This window comes from Podarcis melisellensis (genome assembly GCF_964234715.1).
Source record: "Podarcis melisellensis genome assembly, chromosome: 6".
Classification (NCBI taxonomy): domain Eukaryota; kingdom Metazoa; phylum Chordata; class Lepidosauria; order Squamata; family Lacertidae; genus Podarcis; species Podarcis melisellensis.
The window spans coordinates 93,094,099-93,116,900 of NC_138538.1; the positions used below are offsets into that span (position 1 = coordinate 93,094,099).

At 46.3% G+C, this 22,802-nt stretch overlaps 1 protein-coding gene across 1 annotated transcript in view; it reads right to left on the minus strand.

The window, feature by feature from the left end:
- Window positions 1–950: 950 nt before the first annotated feature.
- LHX4 (LIM homeobox 4) overlaps window positions 951–22,802 on the minus strand; it is a gene marked incomplete at its 5' end in the record, with an annotated part of 71,456 nt that continues 49,604 nt past the window's right edge. The window contains 4 exons of the mRNA XM_081915146.1: window positions 951–2,564; window positions 6,384–6,555; window positions 8,097–8,251; window positions 11,854–12,056. Of these exons, the coding sequence (XP_081771272.1) occupies window positions 2,170–2,564; window positions 6,384–6,555; window positions 8,097–8,251; window positions 11,854–12,056 (925 nt within the window). The 3' untranslated portion in view covers window positions 951–2,169. The remainder of the gene's footprint in view (window positions 2,565–6,383; window positions 6,556–8,096; window positions 8,252–11,853; window positions 12,057–22,802) is intronic.

Genomic DNA, 22,802 nt, shown 5'->3' on the forward strand with positions numbered 1-22,802 from the left:
GTTCTAAGGGCAATGCAGTACTGAGGTATGTGAGGCAGGCTTGGAATGTGTATGAGTCTCTAAGAAAGTTCAAATTGTTCACAGAACTGCTTCAGTGAAAAGTTAAACAACTCTGATCTCAGATAGTCTAGGAAACCCTCTTGACACATCTGGTTTCTGGCTAATGTCTTCCACCATATGATTGTCATGTTATTTTTCTTTCTCGGTCTTTTCATAGTCTTCCTACCCTAGAAAGCAGGGGGCGGGATTCCATGCACCCCAGAGATGGTTGTTGGACAGCTCCCATTTCTAGCCACTGGCTCTTCTGGCTGGGGCTGATAAACACCATAGGTGGAGGGCCACAGGTTTCCTACCCCTGCTATGAAGCTTTCTTTGGCGGGTGAATTCTGAACAGCTTTAAATCTTCTAAAGGTTTGTCTCCTCGAAAACCGGTAGCAGCATAGCAGTGGCAATAAAAATGTGTCATTTAGCATGGTGCCATATTATAACATGTACTGAAATAATGAGACAGCATAGGACTTTGCACTAGATCAGGGGTCTGCAACCCGTGGCTCCGGAGCCGCATGTGGCTCTTTTACACCTTTGCCGCGGCTCCGGGGCGAATACTAGCAAGGGGAGGAGGGGCATTGTGCGCCCCGACACTCCCCACTGTGGCGGGCGCTGTACTGGCTGTGACGTCGCATGGGGGCGGTGTGTGCGTTAGTCACTCACCGTCCCGACGTCACCTTCCCACCCGCTGTCAGATCGCGGCTCCGGAGATATATTTGTTTTAAATGTCGCAATGGTTTTGCGGCTCCCAGATTTTTTTTTCCCCTTCGGAAACGGGTCCAAGTGGCTCTTTTTGTCTTAAAGGTTGCAGACCCCTGCACTAGATTATAGGCATTGTCAAATTCTTTGTAATCCAATTTCCTATAAACTAAGACTCCTTTTTTCATTTCTGATCAGACGAAATATGCCTTGTGCTTGACTTGTATGCAGATTGCAGCCTTGGAGTAGTGGAGATGGTGTTAAAGGCCTACAGCGGACTTTTTGCCCATGCTGGACCCTTGAATGCTCACATAGTTGATGGGGACTACAAGCCCAGTAAAATTGTGCATTGTGGAGAGATATTTTGTTGTTGTTCATTTCATGAAAGGGGAAGTGTCCCAAGGTAAAAGGTACTGCTCTTGCAGTGGTTATAACCAGTAATCGCCCCGTGACCCACCTGTGGTGTAGGTTTTTCTAGCCTATGCAAAATCAGTTTTTCCTCTCAGCTCCTCTGCAGCACATTGTCCAATTGATCACAATGGTACCTCCTCTCTCCCCTAGCCGAAAACAGGACAGGCCTGGCTTGGTGGCTGGGAAGGGTTTGAAATGTAGGAGATAAAATTGTATCCGCCTTGTTTTGGGTACTGTACCTTGCCAGTTGGTACAGAGGCTGGGAAAAGAGAGGAAAGGGCAGCAACAGCCCCTGTGATGCTGCAAACTGCAAATGCTTAAAGGCTGCAATGTAGGTAGGAAGTAAAACCACCTGTGGCTGCCCCACCATTTATCCTGCATAAGGCAAAGATATACCGAAACAGCCAAGTAAATGTGAAGCTGCAGGACTGAGGGAGGAAGAAAATACAGAAGGGGCGGGGAAGGGGGGAATTGCAATCTCCCAATAACTTTCCATCCCTTCAGCAGTCAAGTCTGGATTTAGCAATATTGCATTTCCATTGGTTGGCTAGAGGTGAGCAAATGAGGACAGTGGCCGTGCCACATGAGAGCTGATGTGGAGCTGCCAAAGGCCAAAATGTTTAGTCATTTCAACATGTGCTAGTGTTGCACTCAACAGCAGAGCTCTATGGTAAGAGTCAATAAACTCTTATTTTCTACAGCTGGCACCCCTAAAGTCATACAAATACTATACACACCAATGTGCTCTGTTCAGGAGCAGTGCCTCCTATGTCCCACTCTTTCAGACAGAAAGCAAATATATATCTTAATACCATGTTTTCTTTCAGCTCTACAGGAAACAAATAGTGGATTCCCATTCTAAAATAATGGAAATGTTCTCGGAATGGCACGCCTGTGATCCTTGAAGTCTGATTGCCGTCCCTCAGTGGGTGTTTGTTTGTTTTTTAAGTATGCTTTCAGGCCCCAGAGAGCAAGTGGGGGGTATGGCAAAATTGAAGGGATCGCAAAATTTTAAAAAGGAGGATGATCCATTTCATCAAGCCAAGAGGCAGGGCTTGTTGGAAAGTCTGGATAACCAACGCTGCTTCCAGTAGAAATATCAGAGGTTGGGCCTCCAGCCATAGCTCTGAGTGTCTGACTCACCCCCTGCCCTCCATGTGCCATTATTCCTAAATTATTGTCCATTGTGTAATCCAGGCCATTTAGCAACGGAGTGTGTGATGGAAGGGATGATATGGAAGCGGGAGACTGTGGGATTCCGTAGGGGCTTCCATCCCTCAAGTCCTGATACGATTGTCCAGTCCCATCCATTGAGAAAGTACCGTTCATTAGCTGTCCACTAGCCACCTCACCAGCATTGTTATAAATTCTGTTGTTGTGGCCAAGCTCCGAGAGGATTTGGTCTTCTGTAAGCAAAGCAAGGAAAACAGCATTTTAAATGCAGCAGTAATAATGAGGGTCACTGCATACATTTGCCATGAAAGGAAGAAAGAAGAACGCTGGTAGTCTATCCAGTTGCAGTCCCATCCAAGACAGCCAACCGTTCTTAAGTCCATTGATGCCCATGGATTTAAGCTAGCCTTGTATCTAACCACCTGTCTGGTGGTAGGCGACAGAATTGTAAAAAAGTTACTAGCCTAGCAGGGGAGGGACCTTCCCTGGGACAGCATAGAAACCCACCGGCAGGGCAGAACTGTCTCCTCTTCAGCACCTAGCAGACTAGTAAATGTTGCCACAGGCTAGTAACTTTTGTGACCTTATTTTTAGGGCTTATTCAAGCACACTTCTGCCGCATCGTGGCTTAAGTATCTTTTCCATCTCTGAAACAGGATCAACCCCATTCCAACTGGCTGTAGACCTACACTAACTGATTTCCTTTTCTTCTTCTTGCGGCAGTTATGAAGTTCTGCCAATCCAAAGACTGAGAAGCCTAATACATGCTCCAGTGCCCACTTCTGGAAAAGACTAACCAAAGCAGTACAGGTGATGAAAGACTGACATGTTTTAAATGCTCTGACAAACAGTAGTTCTGAAATTCTCAGAGATATTTACATTGCAAAATTCATCAGTGTCATTGAAAGGTCTATACTGGCATCCAAAGCCAAACTGTAACAAAAAAGCCCTATTGTACCTGTGTGGGAAATGGTGGTTGTTGTTTTTTAAAAAATACATTTACTATTTTGACTTATTTTTAAACCACCATTTCTTTCTCACATCTCATTATTATTTGACTACTTGGTTAATCTCTCATCAACTTATTTCTGGTCACTTGCTGATTCAGCTCATATCTTTGTGTATTTAAGGGCATTAGTCAGCCAAACATAAAGTGCTTAAGTCCAGTTTATTTCAGTGGCAGAGTTAAGCCTAGGCTAAACACACACACCCCGTTGTCATCACTGTGACTTACAGGGGCTTAGTTTTTCAGCTGGTGCTTGTTTTTAAGATTCTACCTTTTCATCAGCCACAACTGAACAGACCCATCTTGTGGCATCACTGTTTTAATGAGGGTGCACAGCACCACATAAAAAATGCACACAGAACACCACACAAAACTTTCAGTGGTATCTAACATTTCACAAGCAGACTTGTGGGAAATGCACACTTCCAGATCTGTTCCAAAGGGTCCCCAACCCTCTGGAGGAGATTTGCGGGGAGGAAGAGGAAGGTGAAGTCCCATTAATGCCAGCTGAAGGCCATTCCGTGCGCACACAGAGACACCTTTCTACACATTTAAAAGGAAGGAAAAATTCCAAACCTTAAAACAGGGAGAAGGTTTAATTAAATTGGATCTGGCTTTAGTAAAGGCAATCAAGTTTATATGGAGTTGCACATCTGTGAATATCTCTTTATTCTGCCAGATTTTATACAGCAAAGTTCAATTTGTGTGTACCAAGAAATAAGTCCCATTCAATTCATTGGGGTTTACTCCCAGGTAACAGTATAAGATTCCAGTCTTCAAATGCTACCGGGCAAGGTTCCAGATTCTCATGGCAATGCACAAAGCAACTTGGGTCCCTGATATCTTCAGGACTCCTTATATCCTGGCTCAAATCACTGAGATCATCTGGAAAAGCGCTGTTTGTTACGTTTAAGAGACCTGAGGCATTTAGTCAGTCTCATGCTGTGGAACACTTTTCCAGTAGAGATGGAACAGCAAGCCTCCTTGTTGACTTTCAATGCCAACAGGCCTTTGCAGCTGCTACTTATTTATCATTAGGATTAGCCTGCCTCTTTAATTACTAACTGTATGGTTTGAATGGTGCTTTTATGAATTATTGTTGTATACCACCCTTGGATTTTATGATAATGGCAGTATGGAAACGCTTTTATAATAAGAGGGTAAAAATATGTGTTACTTAGTGCGTTGGTCTGGCTCTTCTTTTTTCCTCTTTTTATTATTGGTTACATTTCTTGTTGATGGTTTTTTTTATATTTAAAAAAATCATCTTTAGCCTTAAATACCTTAAACAATGGGGATGAGACGTTTGAAGCAGGTAATTCAGGCTGCAATTCTCAACACACCCTCGGCCTAGCTCAGGGCCCTACAAAGTAGGTTTCTAAATGGACTGTGCAGGCAGTTTCCTCACTGATCCAATAGTTTGGGGTTGAATGGGCACAGCCATTTCAAGACTGCAGTTTTGCAGTGAAGCACTGATTCAGTCTTCCACTATACCACCCAACTGCTGCTTGGCAGGATTTTAAACTGTGGACTGGAGCAACTCAATAACTTATTTTATTTATTTAAGTCCATTTCTAAACAGCTCAATTGTAGGGGGAGGACACGTAAGCAGCATACAAGAATACTCAAATGTATAATAAATTTACAATCTGTACAATTGAAATGCCCATGGAATTTAGCTTATGAGGAGGCTGTAAATTAGCTTTCCAAACATTGCCTTCTGAGCAAATGTTTGTGCATTCTTAAGAGAGGGAAGCATGTTTTGTTTCCAACCTGTTTTGGCTAATGATTTTGAATCCTGTTAAAGAGCACAGGTGCTTTTAATGCGAGAAGAATCCCCGTGGAAAGCCAATGAGAAGTGTTATCTCATGGGATTATCAGTACAGAAATGTTTGCAGTAGGAGGGTCACATGACGCCCATTCATTCCTGAACAGGAGCACTCCCCACGGCGCCATTTTGCAGGTCCCACTGCCACATGTAGGGCCTTTTCTGCCTTGCAACTCCCACTAATAATTCCCTCTGGGTACTGGACTTTATATCTGTTTGATACTAAAAATCCAATGGTGATACGAGAGGCTCCAAGTTTACTCACCCAAATTGGAAATGTGGTCGCCTATGGGACGATTTACCCAGCCATTCTCCAATCAAAGACTATGCATATAGCAAACTGGTTGTTTTGGTTGGGGGTGGTGGTGGGAATTGTCACAAAAACAAACAGCAAATTCAACTTCCATCGGAGAGCTTCATTATATCAAACAATTCAGAGGTTCAATTTGTCGTTTGAATTGGGCAGCCTGCACACAGTAAGGGCATGAAAGCAAAGGTTGGATTTGCTGCCCTCTCCGCTGCATGTAGAATGTTGCATTTGGACTGGGGCATATGCCCAGATAGGCATAACCCCCACGCAACCCATTCCTTTGGGTGACCAGTGTACAATGCTTCTGTATGGGAGATTCTACATCAAAGAGGGGAAATCCCAAGCCTCCTTCATGCCACTGCTTTTGTAGCCAACATAGGCTAAAACATGTGTGGGGAACCTCAGGACTGGTGTCTGATTGCTGTCCTCCAGTCCTCGCATTGGCTCTGCTCTGTGCTTCCCTCCAGGCAATTTTGTCTGGGTATATTTTGTCCTTGAAATCGATAATGCCTCCTACATAAATGGATGGAAGTGTTTATATGTAGAGAAACCCTATGGCAGCCTTTCTCAACCTGTGGGTCTACAGATGTTGTTGAACTACAACTCCCATCACCCTAGCTAGCAAGGCCAGAGCTCGGGGATGATGGGAGTTGTAGTCCAACAACATCTGGGGACCCACAAGTTGAGAACCGCTGCCCTGTGGCTTGCTTTTTTCTCTTGCCCTGCCCACCACCAGCACTCAGAAGGTTGCCCTCAGTCTGAAAAAAGTTCTCCATCCCTGAGCAAGGGCAACTTCAGGCACAAGCATATGAGCCTGCGGCTCAATCTGCCTTGTAGAGCAAGTTTGCGTTGTCCTGTGGACGATAGCCCTAAGCCTTCCCCCAGTCTCTGCTTTCCCCCATGCTTACCTCTGAAGCTCAGCTCACTATCACTAACCCCACAGTCCTCTGCAGAGCTCTCCTTTTCATGTTTGCTGCCTCCTCGATTCCTCTTAACACTCTTGTAGAACTGGCCCCAGCGGTGACGCCCAGCATCTTTCTTCAGACGTTTCTCTTTGGCTCTTCTGTTTTGAAACCAGACCTGGAGCCGTAGGAGATAAAGGAGGAAAAAGACAAGCATTGGTGAGAGTCCATCCAAGCAGAGAACTCTAGTGTGGTTCAGTGGACAGAGAGCAGCAATTTGATCTCCTGCATCTGAATTCAAGCCCTAATTCTGCCTTAGATACGTTGATTTCTTTTGTTATTTTTAGCACTTCTACCCTAAAGCCAAAGAAAAGGCTCCCAGAGTTGCATACAGATAACGACAGAAAGACGGACAGGACGAACAAAATGAAAATGGTGTAAGAGGGAGGAAGAAGCAAGCAAACTCAGACACAAGTTCTTAGTTCCATGGTCGTCTGGTGTGGTGACCAGTAGGTGGAAAAGTTCAGAAGATTTAGCTGATCTCTCCATTATTCTGCAGTCAGGTGCTATGACTGCTGGAGGGAGAGAAGCCTAGCTTCTTGCAGCAGAGCTGGAAGTGGCCATGCATCTGTTTTCTTCCCTCTGTTACAGCCTCAATTATCTGACTTTCTCAGCTTCAATTTCTGCATTCCAAAAATATTATCTGCATTGGGATAATATTTATTTCACAAGTTTATATACAGTTGTTTTTCTTTTGTAATAAAACCTCTGGGTGGTTTGCAAAAAAAGAGTAAAAAGGTAAAATAGTTTCCCAATGTAAATTATTGCCATTATTAATGACATTGTAGCAACTCCCCCCAAAAAAATTCCCAAGGCAGATTCATATCTGGGGTTATTGTTTCTGTGTACTTTTTCTCTGTACTTTTGTGCTTTTGTGTTGTGATCCTTGAAGTGCATAAAAGAAATTTCATAGATAAATAACATTCCTGCCAAACCAGACGATCCACAGTGCCGTGTGGCACAAACAGAGGCAGCTCCTAGTTTACCTGAAGAGGAGCTCTGTGACAATACAATCCTTACACACGCTCAGTTGATATGGTTAGTATGAAAATCTTTCCCTTGGAGGATGAGTGAGAGTTCACACGGGAGCACATGCTAGGAGGAAAGCCTTGGAGCTGCTTTTGACATCCCTAAAGATCTAAGAGGGTTTATTGTTGTGTCAAACCACCAGAGGATTCACTGGCCTTGCAATTAATGTCACACCCAAAGCTACCTCTGCATATGTTTGAGCTGGTGCTGCTTTCTGCACCTTCTCTGAACATGACCAGATGAAAAAGAGGAGAGGGTTAGTAAAAGGTGAAGGGATTTGCAAATTTCCTCACCACCCTTGCTTGACAAGCTGCCACAGCTGATACTCCTTTTTCCACAACAGATCTTTATAAAAGCCCTAAAATTCTATACATTTCTTTCATTCTGTTTCTGGATCTGAGGTCCATAGCAGCCTCCAGATATGCTTTATCAACCCCATGAAGTGCAGGATCGTGGAATTTTAACCCACAGGTAAAGGGACTTCCGCTGCCTCCTTCTTGCACACACAAACCTCTCCTGCATGAGCTCAGCTAATGCCACCTGGCAAGTAATTAATGGCAAGTAATTAATGCTGTAGATCAATCAATTACTTAGTTGAGGACAGCATCTGCGTTGTGCCATTTGGCTCACCTGTACAACCCGCATGTCCAATCCAGTTTCAGAAGACAGCTGCTCCCGCACATGCCTCGCTGGTTTGGGGGAGTTTTTATAGGCATTTTTTAATGTTTCCAACTGTTTGGCTGTGATGGTGGTTCGAGGCCTCTTAGCTCCAGCTTCTGAATCGTCTGTAACAGAACAGTTTCCTTTTATTTTGGCGCACAGAGCATGAAATGGAAGCTTAGGCAGAATATAGATAAATGTGTGCAGTGAGTTTTGAAAGTGGAAGCTGTCTCAGGAATGAGAACAAGGTAAAACCAGCCTGCACTGTCCTTTTAACAGTAGGTTGACGCTACAGTGGTACCTCGCAAGACGAAATTAATTCGTTCTGCGAGTTTTTTCGTCTTGTTAATTTTTCGTCTTGCGAAGCACGGATTCAAAAACCTCAAAAATGTCTTCAAAATCCTCAAAAAAGGCTACCACACCGCGTGCTATGAGTTGCTCCTTGAAGTCAAGTCGCAACTGCACCTCTTCAAGCAATGCACCCTGGGTATTAACGGTTTTAAGAAAAAGGAAACAAACTTGCAAGACATCTTGCGAAGCAAGCCCATAGGGAAATTCATCTTGCGAGGCAACTCAAAAAACGAAAAACTCTTTCGTCTTGAGAGTTTTTCGTCTTACGAGGCATTCGTCTTGCGAGGTACCATTGTATTGAGTGGCAATTTAGAGCCATTTGATTGCACAGCTTGCAGAAGCTCACAAATAAGAGAACCCAGACCTTGTTTGTTATCATCTGTCTCATGCTTTTGATTCTATAAGTAACACTTCAACTGGAAATCATGGATCTCACTGTCAGTTGGATCTGCAAGCAGTAGCACGTGCAATTTTCTGCAGTTAAAACAAATGTATAAACAGACTCCCAAATCTGATTTAGTCTCAGATAATTGCCTACGAATTTCAAGGAGAGCAGCAACAGCCCCTATCATCAGATCAGCAATAAAAATGCTAGTGTGAGTATACTCTCAGGTTGAAGTTGCCAAGCTGAAATGGGTAAAAAGTGCCTGTTTTTATTTCTGAACTCTCGCAATATAGCAGCCATTCTAACAGTAGCTTTTTTCTTTTCTTGAAGGACAGAGTGCATGTTCTGGAAGAAGCATAACTGCCAAAGCCAAAAATGCTCCACAGAAGTATCCTACGTACTCTGATAACAAAACGTATTGCTATAGAAACACAAGTCTCCCCTTCCTTCATATATAGATAGTTTAGCCATCCTGTTTGGTCCACGCCTTGGAATTCCTCCTCTCTTACTTTGCAGCCCCTTGGGCTGCAAAACTTTATGACAGTGTAGCCATCGATAACGCTGAGTCAATAATAGAAATTGAGCAATATTCAATCTCTGATCTCTTAGCCCTGCCCCCCAAACCAATCCCCTTAGCACAAATAGGCATTGCATCACCCTAGCTAAATTGATTAGGTCAAAATAGAGTCCTTAATTAATGAGAAGTCAGGGCTTGTCAACATGAAATCCATTAAAGACCAGTTCAGTTTTAATTTCAGTCAGGCACTGTTTGGCAGTCTCTGTGGATTCATTAGTGTTTGGTGATCTATAGCCTCTTTCTGTCTCGCTTGCCTCAACCCACCCCCAATTCTGGGTTTTTCACCTACAGTAAATATTGGCATTTTAGACCTCGGGATGAAAAATGGGAGACTCTTTGGGTTAAGGGCCAGATTAAGCTGCTGTGTAAGATACAACTCTGTTGCCTCAAGCAGAGCTGAGCCCGGGGGGTTGCTTTTGCTCTTGATGTTCCTTCATGCAGAGCATCTTAAACAGAAAATAGATGGCATGCATCCCTCTGTTGCTCATCAATCCCCTGGGAATATAAGATTATTTCTGCAGATACATTTGTGGGGGGGGGAATATTTGGCCCAGTTCCGGGAGTTTGCAGGAGGAACTGAACAATTAGATGCTCAAGACCTGCCCCTGCTCTGTGCTTTCATGTACCCTGGCACAGCCATTTTGCCAAAGCTGAGGATGTGCCAAGGATGATGTTATGCAAAGAGATTCAGGCTGGGGAGGCTAACAGCAAGAGAGAAAACAATGTGTTGGAAAAGAGGTGGAGATCCTAGGGTGGCAGGACAGAGCCAGGCCTAGTGAAATGGGCAGGTTCTGACTGCCTTTTCCCAGTTCCCTGCACCTGTATTTTTTCAGGTAATACTGTCCATTCCAGTAGGATGTGTGTTTGCTTGGTAATTAATATGCCCATCTATTGCAACACTTTCTGCGATAAGGAAGTTTTATGTGCACAGAACTTCAGAAGGAAATTTGGTGAGGTACATTAAATCTCGAGAAAAGGAAGAAGACATGGTTTCAGTAGGACAGCCCTTGAAATCCAAAAGGGAAGCAGGTATATCATTCAAATGGGAAAGCTACAAACTGCAAAGTTCGGCTTCCAGGCTTAGCTGCCACCTGGCCATGCCTTTGCTGTGTCTTAACACTGTTCATCCAAGGCGTTCCTCCTTTCCTGAGACATAGAAATCTCCCCAAGAAACAAGGCCAGGCTTTGTGTCTGGAGTATGGAGTTTTGAGCTGGAACGCAGCAGCGCTTTGCTCCAGACCTTGCACAGCAGAAGACGCCAGCCTGCAGCGTTCGGGCAACAACATCAAGTGGCCCAAGGCAGCAGGAGGGGTGACACGATTGGAGAAGAGCAGGGGAGCCCACCGGTCATGGCACGACTCTCATTCCCCAGCTCAGGCAAGCCACCCCACGGTACAGGGATCTGCAAATGTTCACCCTAGAGTGGTACCGGCATTTGGTTTCAATTCCATTCATGGCACACTTGCAAATGAGGCTGGCCAGAACTGATGTCCCGTATGTGTATCCATGTGCCAGGATTGGATCCCAGGTTCCCAGAGGGTTCAGTTCCTGCCTTGCAAACAAATTCCAATTGTCATTTCCCATAAACAGGTTTGCTACCTTTCCTGCTCATGTGTACCGTATTTTTCGCCCCATAGGGCGCACCGGCCCATAGGGCGCACCTAGTTTTTTGGGGGGGAATAAAGGGGGGAAATTATTTTTTTCCCCAGGCGCTGGGCTGGGGCGGGGGAAGCCCAAGCTTCCCCCCACCCCAGCCCCCAGAACAGGCTGCTATCCGCAAGCCTAGGGAGCCCGGCGGGAAGTTGCGCTGGTCTCCCCAGGTTTGCTGGTATCTGCCCGAAGCCTGGGGCGCACTACTCAGCGCGCCCTGGGCTTTGGGATGCAGGCAGCTCTCCGCAAGCCTTGGGCGACCGGCGGAAACTCCCACGGGCTCCCAAGGCTTGCGGATAGCTTCCTGAAGCCTGGAGAGCGAGAGGGGTCAGTGCGCACCGACCCCTCTCGCTCTCCAGGCTTCAGCGAAAGCCTGCATTTGCCCCATAGGACGCACACACATTTCCCCTTCATTTTTGGAGGGGGAAAAGTGCGTCCTATGGGGCGAAAAATACGGTACTTAATGCTAACACTAGGTGGTGCCAGAGGAGAAAAGAGGGGTAAGTGTCCCCCCAAAAAATATGGAGCTTGCCCCCCTCTGCTGGACTCCTGTCATTAACATAATTTTTTTTCATACCTTGCCAACCTAGAAATATCCTTTGCCCTTCCTGCACCTGCCCCCTGCCCTGGCCACCACTGATGTTAACCTGAAAGAAAAAGAACCATTTCCCCCCCTAATTCACACAAGCTCTCCTGGTCTGTTTGTCCAGAAGCAACTGTATCTTGCCACAGAGGAATGCCTGGCATGTTTGCTGAATCCCTACCGTTCTGCTTGGCCGTCTCATAGTCTTCCTTGCACACCAGGCGTCCGTCTTCCATGAGGTAGAACTCATCACCTGTGGCCAGTTGGCGATTGCAGATGATGCAGGCAAAGCAGTGCAGGTGATAGACGAAGTCCTGGGCTTTCCTGACCACCTGCGTGGGTGGAATCCCCTGCTGGCACGCTGTACATTTTGTACCAAAACGCCTGCAGAGGAGAAGAACAAGAGACTACGCCTATAACCAGAGCAATATATATACTGTACTTGGTGCAGGAAAAAAAGCACAGAAAGTAGCATTAGGCACAGATTTCAACTGAACACAATTTTTTGCTCATACGACTCTTGAGCATAGCTGTCAACCGTCCCTTATTTGGCGGGAAAGTCCCTTATTCCAGCGCCGTGTCCCGCTGCTGTCCCTTATTGACGATATCCCTTAAATTTCCCGGGTTTCAAAGGAAGCAGCTCCTCTCCCTCCCTCCCTCCCTGCCGGCCAGGGAGGAGGGAGGCTCCAACTGTGTCGCTTGGCTGCATTGCTCACCCAATAAGGAGTCTAAGAACGACTAGGGGGTGGAGCTTGCATGCCTTGTGCCGATCAAATCGGCCGCGTTGCCTGGGGACTCGCCTTTGCTCAGCGCTTCCCAGCGGAGAGGTGACGATGGTTTTCCTTGCTGCATCCCCTTTGCCGGGTTGCTGCACTGTGGGAACCACCGCTTGAGGCTTCGTTTGGCTGCTGGCTGGGCTTTCTGCCTTTGGCTCGGAGGGGCTCAGAAGTCGAACCTACCTGTGCTCTGAAAATCCCTTATTTTGGCTGCTGGTCCCTTATTTTCGAGGCTGCTGGTCCCTTATTTTCAAATCTGTAAGTTGACAGCTATGCTCTTGAGAACTCGCCTAGAGTGTATGGGTAATGCCTGCTGAAATCTCAGAAGCCAGAGCCATTCCTATATCCACTTTTGAGAAGTGGAAGGCAGGGTTTCAGAGCCCTGTATAGGTATTTGCCCCTTCCAAGGACCAGCAAAACTAGAATAAATTAGGTAAAAAAGGCAATGCAGATTGGCACAATGCATGCAGCTTTTCTTGGTCGTACAGAGTATGGATTACTTGGGCACCAATTTTTATTTTAAGGGTGGGATGTACACAGCTCTGCCTGCCGCAGAAAACCAGGATGGAGTGAGTCACTGTTCTGAGCAAGGGAGGCCAAGAGATCTTCTGAAGAAGAGAAGTACTCAAAATGAAGAGAAAGGGATGTGGACGAAGGGGCAGAGTTTAAAGCAGCAATCGACCCAATTATGCATGACATTTCACACAGCAGGGCTTAATCTTCTTCACTGGAGAGAGACTGGCCTAATGGATCGCAGGAAGGCTTGGTCTTAATGGTCCTTTTAACTAAAGCCTATGTGGGCCGTGCAGTTGCCCCCGCCAGGACAGTACATATTTCATCCACATTAAGTCTAAATTAATTACGGCTAAATAAATAAATTATAGCTGGGATGATGAATACAGAATTAATTTAGAACGATGGGGTCTCGCATGCGCCAATAATAACTGAGCACAGCACACCTGCTGCGTAGGGGAAAGGGAGGAAGGAAACACATCCTGGGTGAGATATTGTCCCCTTGCATGTGAGTGGGGCCCTGATGGTCTATAAGGCAGTGTTAAAAGCTGTGCTATGAATCAGTGCCCAAGACAGATAGCAGTCTCGGGAGGGAGTGCAGCCACAGCATGCCAACACGACAATGTGAACATAATCGGCAGAGTCCCAATCCTGTGCAGTAGATGTTTATGCCCTTGGAATTCAAGGATCCCATCTGTGAATTGGGGGAGGCTCTTCTGCACTCCACAAAGTTGCAAGAAAGTTGAGGGTGCACAAACTGCTCTAGCAAGTAACAGCAACACATTCGGTACATTGCAATGTTTGCCAGCAGCCGATTTGTACTCCAACCGGCAGGCAGGGGCGTCTTACCCCTAGAGGCTAGTGGCACGGGGCGCCAAGTTCTGGAGGGCGCCAGGGAAGAAGCAGAGGATGGACTCCCAGCATCAGCTCACCACGCTTGCCCACCTCTGCCATGCTGCCTGCGCCAAAGCAGCACTGCACCCGGAGCCTCCATCTGCCATGGCCACCGTGGCACGAAGAGGCCAGCTGAGCCAGGAGGTGCCGCGTCCAGCCTCCGCCTCTTCCCCGCCAGAAGAGCCGCCCTCCAACTGCTGCCCGCCTCCTCCAGCCCTGCCAGCAGCACTGTCCTCCCTAAAAAACTCTGGGAAGCAGGGGGGGGCTGGAGGGAGCTTTGAGAGCCAGTGTGGTGTAGTGGTTAAGAGTGGTAGACTCGTAATCTGGTGAACTGGGTTCGCATCTCCGCTCCTCCACATGCAGCTGCTGGGTGACCTTGGGCTAGTCACACTTCTCTGAAGTCTCTCAGCCCCACTCACCTCACAGAGTGTTTGTTGTGAGGGAGGAAGGGAAAGGAGAATGTTGGCCGCTTTGAGACTCCTTAGGATAGTGATAAAGCAGGATATCAAATCCAAATTATTCTTCTTCTTTGAACCACGGCGCTAGATATGCTTAAGAAGGCCCTGCCAGCAGGTGACTGCAAAAAGGCTCCCACAGCTCCTTTTGGGTTTTGCTTATTGGGTTTCTGCTCCTTTTAGTTATTTTCAGATATATATATACTTAAAACATCTCAGGTCTACACCCACAGAAAACATAATATGCAGTTCAACCCTTAAAGTGCCCTTCTCTGTTAGAGCATCCCAAGAAATGCAGGTGTTCCCGTCTGCCTGATTTGTAGCTTACATTCAGTTTCCAGTGTCCTCTGCATCGCAGAGAGAGAGACTGTGCTCCTATATTCTGGGACAGCATATACCCATAAAGTCACATTAAGGCAACATTAAGGAGCCACATTTATTTTAAGTGCCGGAAAAGCAGAGTCATAGCATCACAGTTCAGCCATGCAGCCACTTGATTTTATGGCCTACCTTCCCAAACCTAAACTGCAGCTAATCAATCTGCAAATTCAGGAAAGAGCATAAAAGCCACTTGCAGAAATTCACCTCTCGGTTTTTCTAAGCGTCGACGTGTGAGTTCTGGTTAGTAGCAAAAGCAAAAAACATTTACTCACTATCTTTGGCAATTTATGCACACCTGCAGGCTACTGTCCTACAACAATAACAACATAAAAATGGGAGAGTAGAGGTAAATAAATCTCCAGGCCTCCTCCATGATAACCACCTTTTTGGCAGAAAATAATATTGTATTGTTTTGCAGCATGAATGGATGTCCTCGCAATACAACGAAAACAATTGACCTGGGGTGTTTAGATCAGCCCTCATTCATTGACATTTGGGCTCTCTTTGTATTCATTCTACTTCTCCTTCTGACCCTGCTGCCCTCGATTCCCATCTTTGCCTTTTCTTTAAACAGCTTCCACCACCGGCCTTATAGTCAGCATGCTGGTCTTGATTTTATAACTGGAAACAGGACATTGGTTCCTTCCACCCCAGTTGTACACCCAATCCTTAGAACCGGGGGCTTTGCAAGGGAGGTGTACTGGGGGCAATTGCCACAGGGTTTTCTGCATGGAGGGGCCTCCTATACGAGAGAGCATCATCAGCATTGGCACTGCTGCATTTTGTCAACTTTTGTAAGCTGCAGACAGCGGGGGCCTGGACGCTTATGCGTTCTCCCAAAAAGGAAAATGCATCCCCCAAAATAAAGAAGGAACAGTATGGAGGGAGAATAAAGGAGACGTGGGATCATTCTGGTTGATCAGCTGAAATGTTTGTGCAGTTGGAATGACTGGAAGAGCGCAACCCATTTGAATTCCACCCATTGTATTTCTTCTTTTAATCTTTTTTGGTTCTAACAAATCAGGAATGCAGAAGCAGGTATACAGCATGGAATGGCGGTGGAAGAGAACTGTTGTTGCATGCCACCCCAATCTCTGAGCAATGCAAGATTCCAGGGGTTCCAGGCGTGCTCACCCAGGGTGTGACTGCGGTGTCTTTATGATATATGGTTCATTTACACATATATACAGTGGTACGCATATATTGAGTGCTCACTAGAAGGACAGATCGTGAAGCTGAGGCTCCAGTACTCTGGCCACCTCATGAGAAGAGAAGACTCCCTGGAAAAGCCCCTGATGTTGGGAAAGATGGAGGGCACAAGCAGAAGGGGACGACAGAGGACGAGATGGTGGGACAGTGTTCTTGAAGCTACCAGCATGAGTTTGACCAAACTGCGGGAGGCAGTGGAAGACAGGAGTGCCTGGTGTGCTCTGGTCCATGGGGTCACAAAGAGTCGGACACGACTAAACAACTAAACAACAACAACAGTGGTACCTCTGGTTACGAGCACTTCTGGTTACGAATGCTTCAGGTTACGAGCTCCGCTAACCCAGAAGTAGCTGCTCCTGGCTGCAAACTTTGCCCCAGGATGCGAACAGAAATTGTGCACCGGGGGCGTGTGCGCACTGGGATAAGGCCCCTCAGGATAAGAATGGTTTCAGCTTAAGAATGGACCTCTGGAACAAATTAAGTTCGTAATTAGAGGTACCACTGTACAACCTAAGCCCATGAGGGAGGGGTTCACAGCGTTAACACTCTGAGAGGGTTTTGCTTTTCCCATAGGCACAGCTCTGGATCCAAACACACATCAGGCATCGTGCTCTGCCCCTCTCTCCTGCTTGCTCTCAAAATATTTACTACAAACTCTGCCTTTGCCTTCTAACTCTGAGTCCTCTCTCTTTGGCTTTCTTCATGGCTGATCACCTTTGTTTTGTTCTCTAAATGGCTCACCTCAAGAGGAAACTGCCTGCCTTATTTAACTTTTAACATCTGCTGGGTCTAGGGATCAAGAGTCTGGTACCCACAAACTCATAACAATATTAACGGAGTGCTTCACAACTAACAATGTACAAAGCCATCCTAGGGTGGATCATCCATAAGCCCACTGCTCCTGAGTATTGCCTACCGTGTGTGTGTGTAATTAGTTTTTAAACATATCATTTCCAATAATTATTAAACATACTTTTATATATTATACAATTTTGTTGACTTCCATCAATCACATAGAGAGCCAGTGTGGTATAAGAGTGGTGGGCTCGTAATCTGGTGAACCGGGTTCGCGTCTCCGCTCCTCCTCATGCAGCTGCTGGGTGACCTTGGGCTAGTCACACTTCTCTGAAGTCTCTCAGCCCCTCACCTCACAGAGTGAGTGTTGGGGGGGAGGAAGGGAAAGGAGAATGTTAGCCGCTTTGAGACTCCTTAGGATAGTGATAAAGCGGGATATCAAATCCAAACTCAAACTCATCTGAAAATTTTCCAATCTTTTCACTTGAGTATTGCCTACCTTGTGAGCATAAGGGGCAGTAGTGCCATCTTGCTGGTATCAATAGGGCCTATCTGCCCCAACAGAAGTGACACCTTGGTTCATGAAGGCCAAAGCTCCACCCTGTATATTCAACAGCTTTCAGTTCCATGGAAGCCACTTCCAGGTTGGTTGGGACACAAGGGCCATTTCTCAGGGGCCAACAAGCCCTTGTTTTCTCGAACTATGAACAACCCCCTTCCATCCAAGATGGTGCCAGGATACTCTTCTGGCCCTCTACTCCCCCTGCTGCCAGGAAAGGAGAGGAGGATCACTTCTAACTTGACACTGCCAGAAGAGGGAAGGCAACATTGATCATTGATTTAAAATAATCATCCAAAAGTTCACTTTGAAAAATCTGTCGCAAACAAGATGGTCCTTTGGAGGACCAGCCACACAGGTTTCTCTTGTCCTGTGACAGGGAATTTTGAAGATTTCAACATGAAAATTGTCAATGAGTGGCAGTGTCAATGAGAAGGTGGCAGTTTAAATAGGAGCCAAACTCTTTGTTTTTACCAAATATTTGAAATATATTTCAAATATTTGAAATACGTTTCATGGCATCAATCTGGCCATCAAGTCCTTCAAAGATTTGACTGTGTCAACAAAATCCTAACAGATGAAAGAGGAACAGCATGGAAACACAAATCACTTTTCCCAGGTGATGGCAAGCTAACTGGCAGAAACAAATGAATGGTTCGAACATACTACAGTCTCTCAAGTGGAACTGAATAAGAGCTCCTGGGTTTCCCCAGAAATTGTGGGTTTAATTCAATTCCTGACAAGACTTTATCACTCTTCCCAAAATAATGCTACACTCGAAAAGGGATGCAGTAGCTTTAGTGAGAGCTTACCTAAAAGATCTTCAAATCTCTGTTCCCTGATCTGAAATATTTCATTTTCTTCTTGGATACTGCAGAAGGATGTAATGGACCTGAGATTATTGCATAAAGTAGTTTGAAGATCACTTAGAGTAAGAACCTGGTAGAGGTGTTTCCAAAATGTATCATAGCTGATGATAATCTTTAACTAACTCTGCCTATTTCAAACGGTGAAGGAGAAAGAGTATTCTCTAAATCATATCTTGCGAAAAGTAAATTATGGTAAGCAATGCAGCAGTCAAGGCTGTGATCGTTATCTGTTCTCCCTACAGAATAAGATCTTGGAGAGAAATGTCTCCTGATAATCTCATTGCTGATTTTGCTGCTCAAAAGAATAAGTTATCCAAGGCAGATTCAGCTAACCTTGCGTGCTGGCAGAAGCCAGTGCAAGGACTCCCAGTAACACAGTGAGCCTCTCCACTCCCTCTGTGCCCAATACCTCCCCCAAAATCTGCTTGGAAGAGTCAAGAGATCCCCCAAAACAGCAAGGGGATGGAGGAGATGGGAGATTGTTCTGCCTGGCAAACAAAAATGTTTACACTGATGGGCAGTTCTAATAGTGCCCGATGTTGAGCGCCACCCAAATTTCCTACAGTAATGTAACATCTACAGTAATCTGAATGTGGTTTGTCATTGTGTATAAATATATTCCTTAGATTTGTTTATGGATCCCAGATGCAGAAGGACTCAAGGAATGTTTGCAAGCAAACTTTATAAAATTGTCTTCAAATTCTAGAGGCATATCTTAACACACTCTTTCTGGCATCAAATCAATATGCTTTTTAATGGATTGCATGCACATTTGCTCTCTTTGGGGGGTTTTCGCAGCTGGAGGCGGGGAGGAGAATGGCGTTAGCACATGGCAGAGGTTTTCAACCAGTGTGCCATGGCACCTTGGGGTGCCTTCAGTGATGGTCAGGGGTGCCGTGGCCAACACTGGCCTCTGTCCTTCTTTCCTTCCCTCCCTCCTCTGATGCCCTCTTGTGTTTCTGCCTCCCAAAGGCTTGCACAGCTGTTTCTTGCAGCAGCCCTGGCCACAAGCTCCCCAGGCAATATGAGGAGGAACCTCTTTTGGGGATGGAGGGGCAGCTCAGAGACCGGGGGGCAAGCAACAGCTGCCCGGAGGACTCCCAAGGAAAAGGGAGAGGAGAGGAGGCTGAGGGAATACTGAAGAAGAAGAAGAAGAAGAAGAAGAAGAAGAAGAAGAAGAAGAAGAAGAAGAAGAAGAAGAAGAAGTAGTAGTAGTAGTTTGGATTTGATATCCCGCTTTATCACTACCCTAAGGAGTCTCAAAGCAGCTAATATTCTCCTTTCCCTTCCTCCCCCACCACAAACACCCTGTGAGGTGAGTGGGGCTGAGAGACTTCAGAGAAGTGTGACTAGCCCAAGGTCACCCAGCAGCTGGATGTGGAGGAGCGGGGAAGCGAACCCGGTTCACCAGATTACGAGTCTACCGCTCTTAACCACTACACCACACTGGCTCTCTACAAAGGAGGGTGTTCAAGAAAGGGCGAGAGGCTGCCAGCTCTGCAGGCAAGGGGTGACATAACTGGGCTCCAGAGCCCCACAGGGGTGCCACAGAAAGAATATAGTTGGTCAAGGGAGCCTTGGACTCAAAAAGGTTGAAAACCTCTGGCACATGATATAATGAATGGGGAACCCCTCAAAAATTCTGCACCTGCTCCTCTCAGAGTCATACAGGATTAAATGCAGTCCTCCCTAGATGGTGGCCAGTCTCCTGCCAGAACCTTCCAAGCACCATGATTACACTTTAATACATCTTTTTGCCTCTATTCACGTTGCGTGAAAAATGTTCCGCTCTCGTAAAAAACATGTTCTTTAATGGCACCTGTCAGAGACTATCAGCAGTCTGGAAATGTGGCTAAGTAAACACGCAATTTGTTACTGAGGGCAGCAGCAGCAATTGCTGGACATCAGATCAATCAGTTTTTAAAAGGCAAATTAATAAAAGGATACGTGGCGGCATAAACACATTAACATGGGGAATTCATTCAATTCCTCCCCCAGTTGGATGTCTCTGTGAGTAACAGAAGAGCTGCCAGGTTCTACCTAAAGAGAACTGCTAGCTTCAGCGCTAATATTGCTGCATTTGGCAGCCATCGGGTTTGCAGGGATATGGCAGAACTGTGATGTCAGTCAAAGGGCCTCTTCACACATTAAATGTATGGTGTGCAACCTAAAATGTTTCAAGTGAGTGTTTAAACAAGTGCATTGTGGATGCAAAACAAGCCCTTGGGTTACTTAAAATCTGAGTCAAGTAACCCACCTTTCGAGGCTAACCAGTTTTAAGACAGCAAACATTTTCAAGAATTGCAGTCCAGCATTCCTCCTCAAATCCCTGCACTGACTTTACACTAACCCCCCAGGCCCAGTTGATGGGTAAAGGTAAAGGGACCCCTGACCATTAGGTCTAGTCACGAACGACTCTGGGGTTGCAGCGCTCATCTCGCTTTATTGGCCGAGGGAGCCGGCGTTCAGCTTCCAGGTCATGTGGCCAGCATGACTAAGCCGCTTCTGGTGGACCAGAGCAGCGCACGGAAACGCCATTTACCTTCCCGCTGGAGTGGTACCTATTTATCTACTTGCACTTTGAGGTGCTTTCAAACTGCTAGGTTGGCAGGAGCTGGGACCGAGCAACAGGAGCTCACCCCGTCACGGGGATTCGAACCGCTGACCTTCTGATCAGCAAGCCCTAGGCTCTGTGGTTTAACCCACAGCGCCACCCATGTCCCTCGCGGTACTGTCATTCAAATGGTGTGCAAGTGATGTGTCATGTGAACAATTATGTGGGGCAGGGTTACCCCCCCCCCCCAATATTTTATTCATATTGGCACCCCTGATTCTGACTAAACATCAGGAAGAAGCTTCGGACAGTAAGAGCTGTTCAATAGTGGAACAAACCAGATGATCCTCAGGCTCCCTTCCAATTCTATGAAATGTCCTCCACCCCATGACATTATTAGCATTTATGTATTATCTGGAGAATAAGGGACGCGGGTGGCGCTGTGGGTTAAACCACAGAGTCTAGGGCTTGCCGATAAGAAGGTCAGTGGTTCGAATCCCTGCGACGGGGTGAGCTCCCGTTGCTAAGTCCCAGCTCCTGCCAACCTAGCAGTTCGAAAGCACATCAAAGTGCAAGTAGATAAATAGGTACCACTCCAGCGGGAAGGTAAATGGCATTTCCATGCGCTGGTTCGCCAGAAGCGGCTTAGTCATGTTGGCCACATGACCCAGAAGCTGTACGCCGGCTTCCTCGGCCAATAAAGCGAGATGAGCGCCGCAACCCCAGAGTCGGCCACAACTGGACCTAAGGGTCAAGGGTCCCTTTACTTTTATTATCCGGAGAAGCATTGCTGATGCCTGAAACATATCTGGCTTGCAGTAGTGCCCAGCAGTTGGATCTGATCTTTGGAGTCTCAACCTACCCAAAATCCAAAAGATGACTAAATAAAACTGAAAGCAACAATCTTGACGTGAAGACTTGGCGCTCACCAGCCTGCTCTGTAAAGAACTTCAGGAAGAGTCTTGGCAGTGCTGGTAAGAGCTCCAGTTAGTGCACTGAAAGTACATTCTGTTCCAGAGGCCAGGGGTGTCAGACAAGCAACTTCCAAAAGCTGCGTGCAACTTAACAGACTGAAGCACCGGAAGGAATTCATTCCATGGCATCCACTTCAGTTGCCCCACGGAGGATGGAGAAGCCACAGGGCTTTTTGGACCAGTGTGAAAAGTCTATTGGCGTTGTGGAAAGAACGGGGAGGCACAATTTTTAAATGCTTTTCAGAGTTGCTGAAATGGCTAAAGGCAGCCCTAACACAACCACTGTTTCATTTTGATAGCAAAACCTTTTGAACATGGTTTGGAGGGCCTTTGTTTTGTTTGTTTCCCTCTGGCATTGTGGTGTTGCTCATGCTGTTTTTACATTTATATCTCGCCTTTCCTCCAAGTTGGTACAAATTGTTCTTCCTCTCCCCATTTTACCCTCACAACCACCCTGCGAGGTAGGCGAGGCTGACAAGCACGAGGGGGGAAAGCTATGTTCTCCTGAAGAGAAAATGACCATGGAGTTAAGGATAAAATGCTCAAAAGGGCATTGATGAAGACTAAAAGTTGAAATGCATCTGACCATTCTAATTTTAATTAGACTGTACCTTATAAATAGGGTGCAGGAATGCTTTATAAACATGTGTTTGTAGACTTTATTTTATTTTATGGAATATTAAATATCACTTTCTATAACTGTAACTCTCCAGCATTTTATTCGCAATGGAGGCAAAACCTTTTTTTGGGGGGGGGGGAGAAACCCTACCTGAGATTATATAGTCGTGTTAGGCTGTAAAGGTAAAGGGACCCCTGACCATTAGGTCCAGTCGTGGCCGACTCTGGGGTTGCAGTGCTCATCTCGCTTTATTGACCGAGGAAGCCGGCGTACAGCTTCCGGGTCATGTGGCCTGGAATGACTAAGCCGCTTCTGGCGAACCAGCGCAGCACACGGAAACGGCGTTTACCTTCCCGCCAGAGCGGTACCTATTTATCTACTTGCACTTTGACGTGCTTTCAAACTGCTAGGTTGGCAGGAACAGGGACTGCGCAACGGGAGCTCATCCCATCGCGGGGATTCGAACCGCCAACCTTCTGATTAGCAAGTCCTAGGCTCTGTGGTTTAACATGTGGCGTCCCATGTTAGGCTA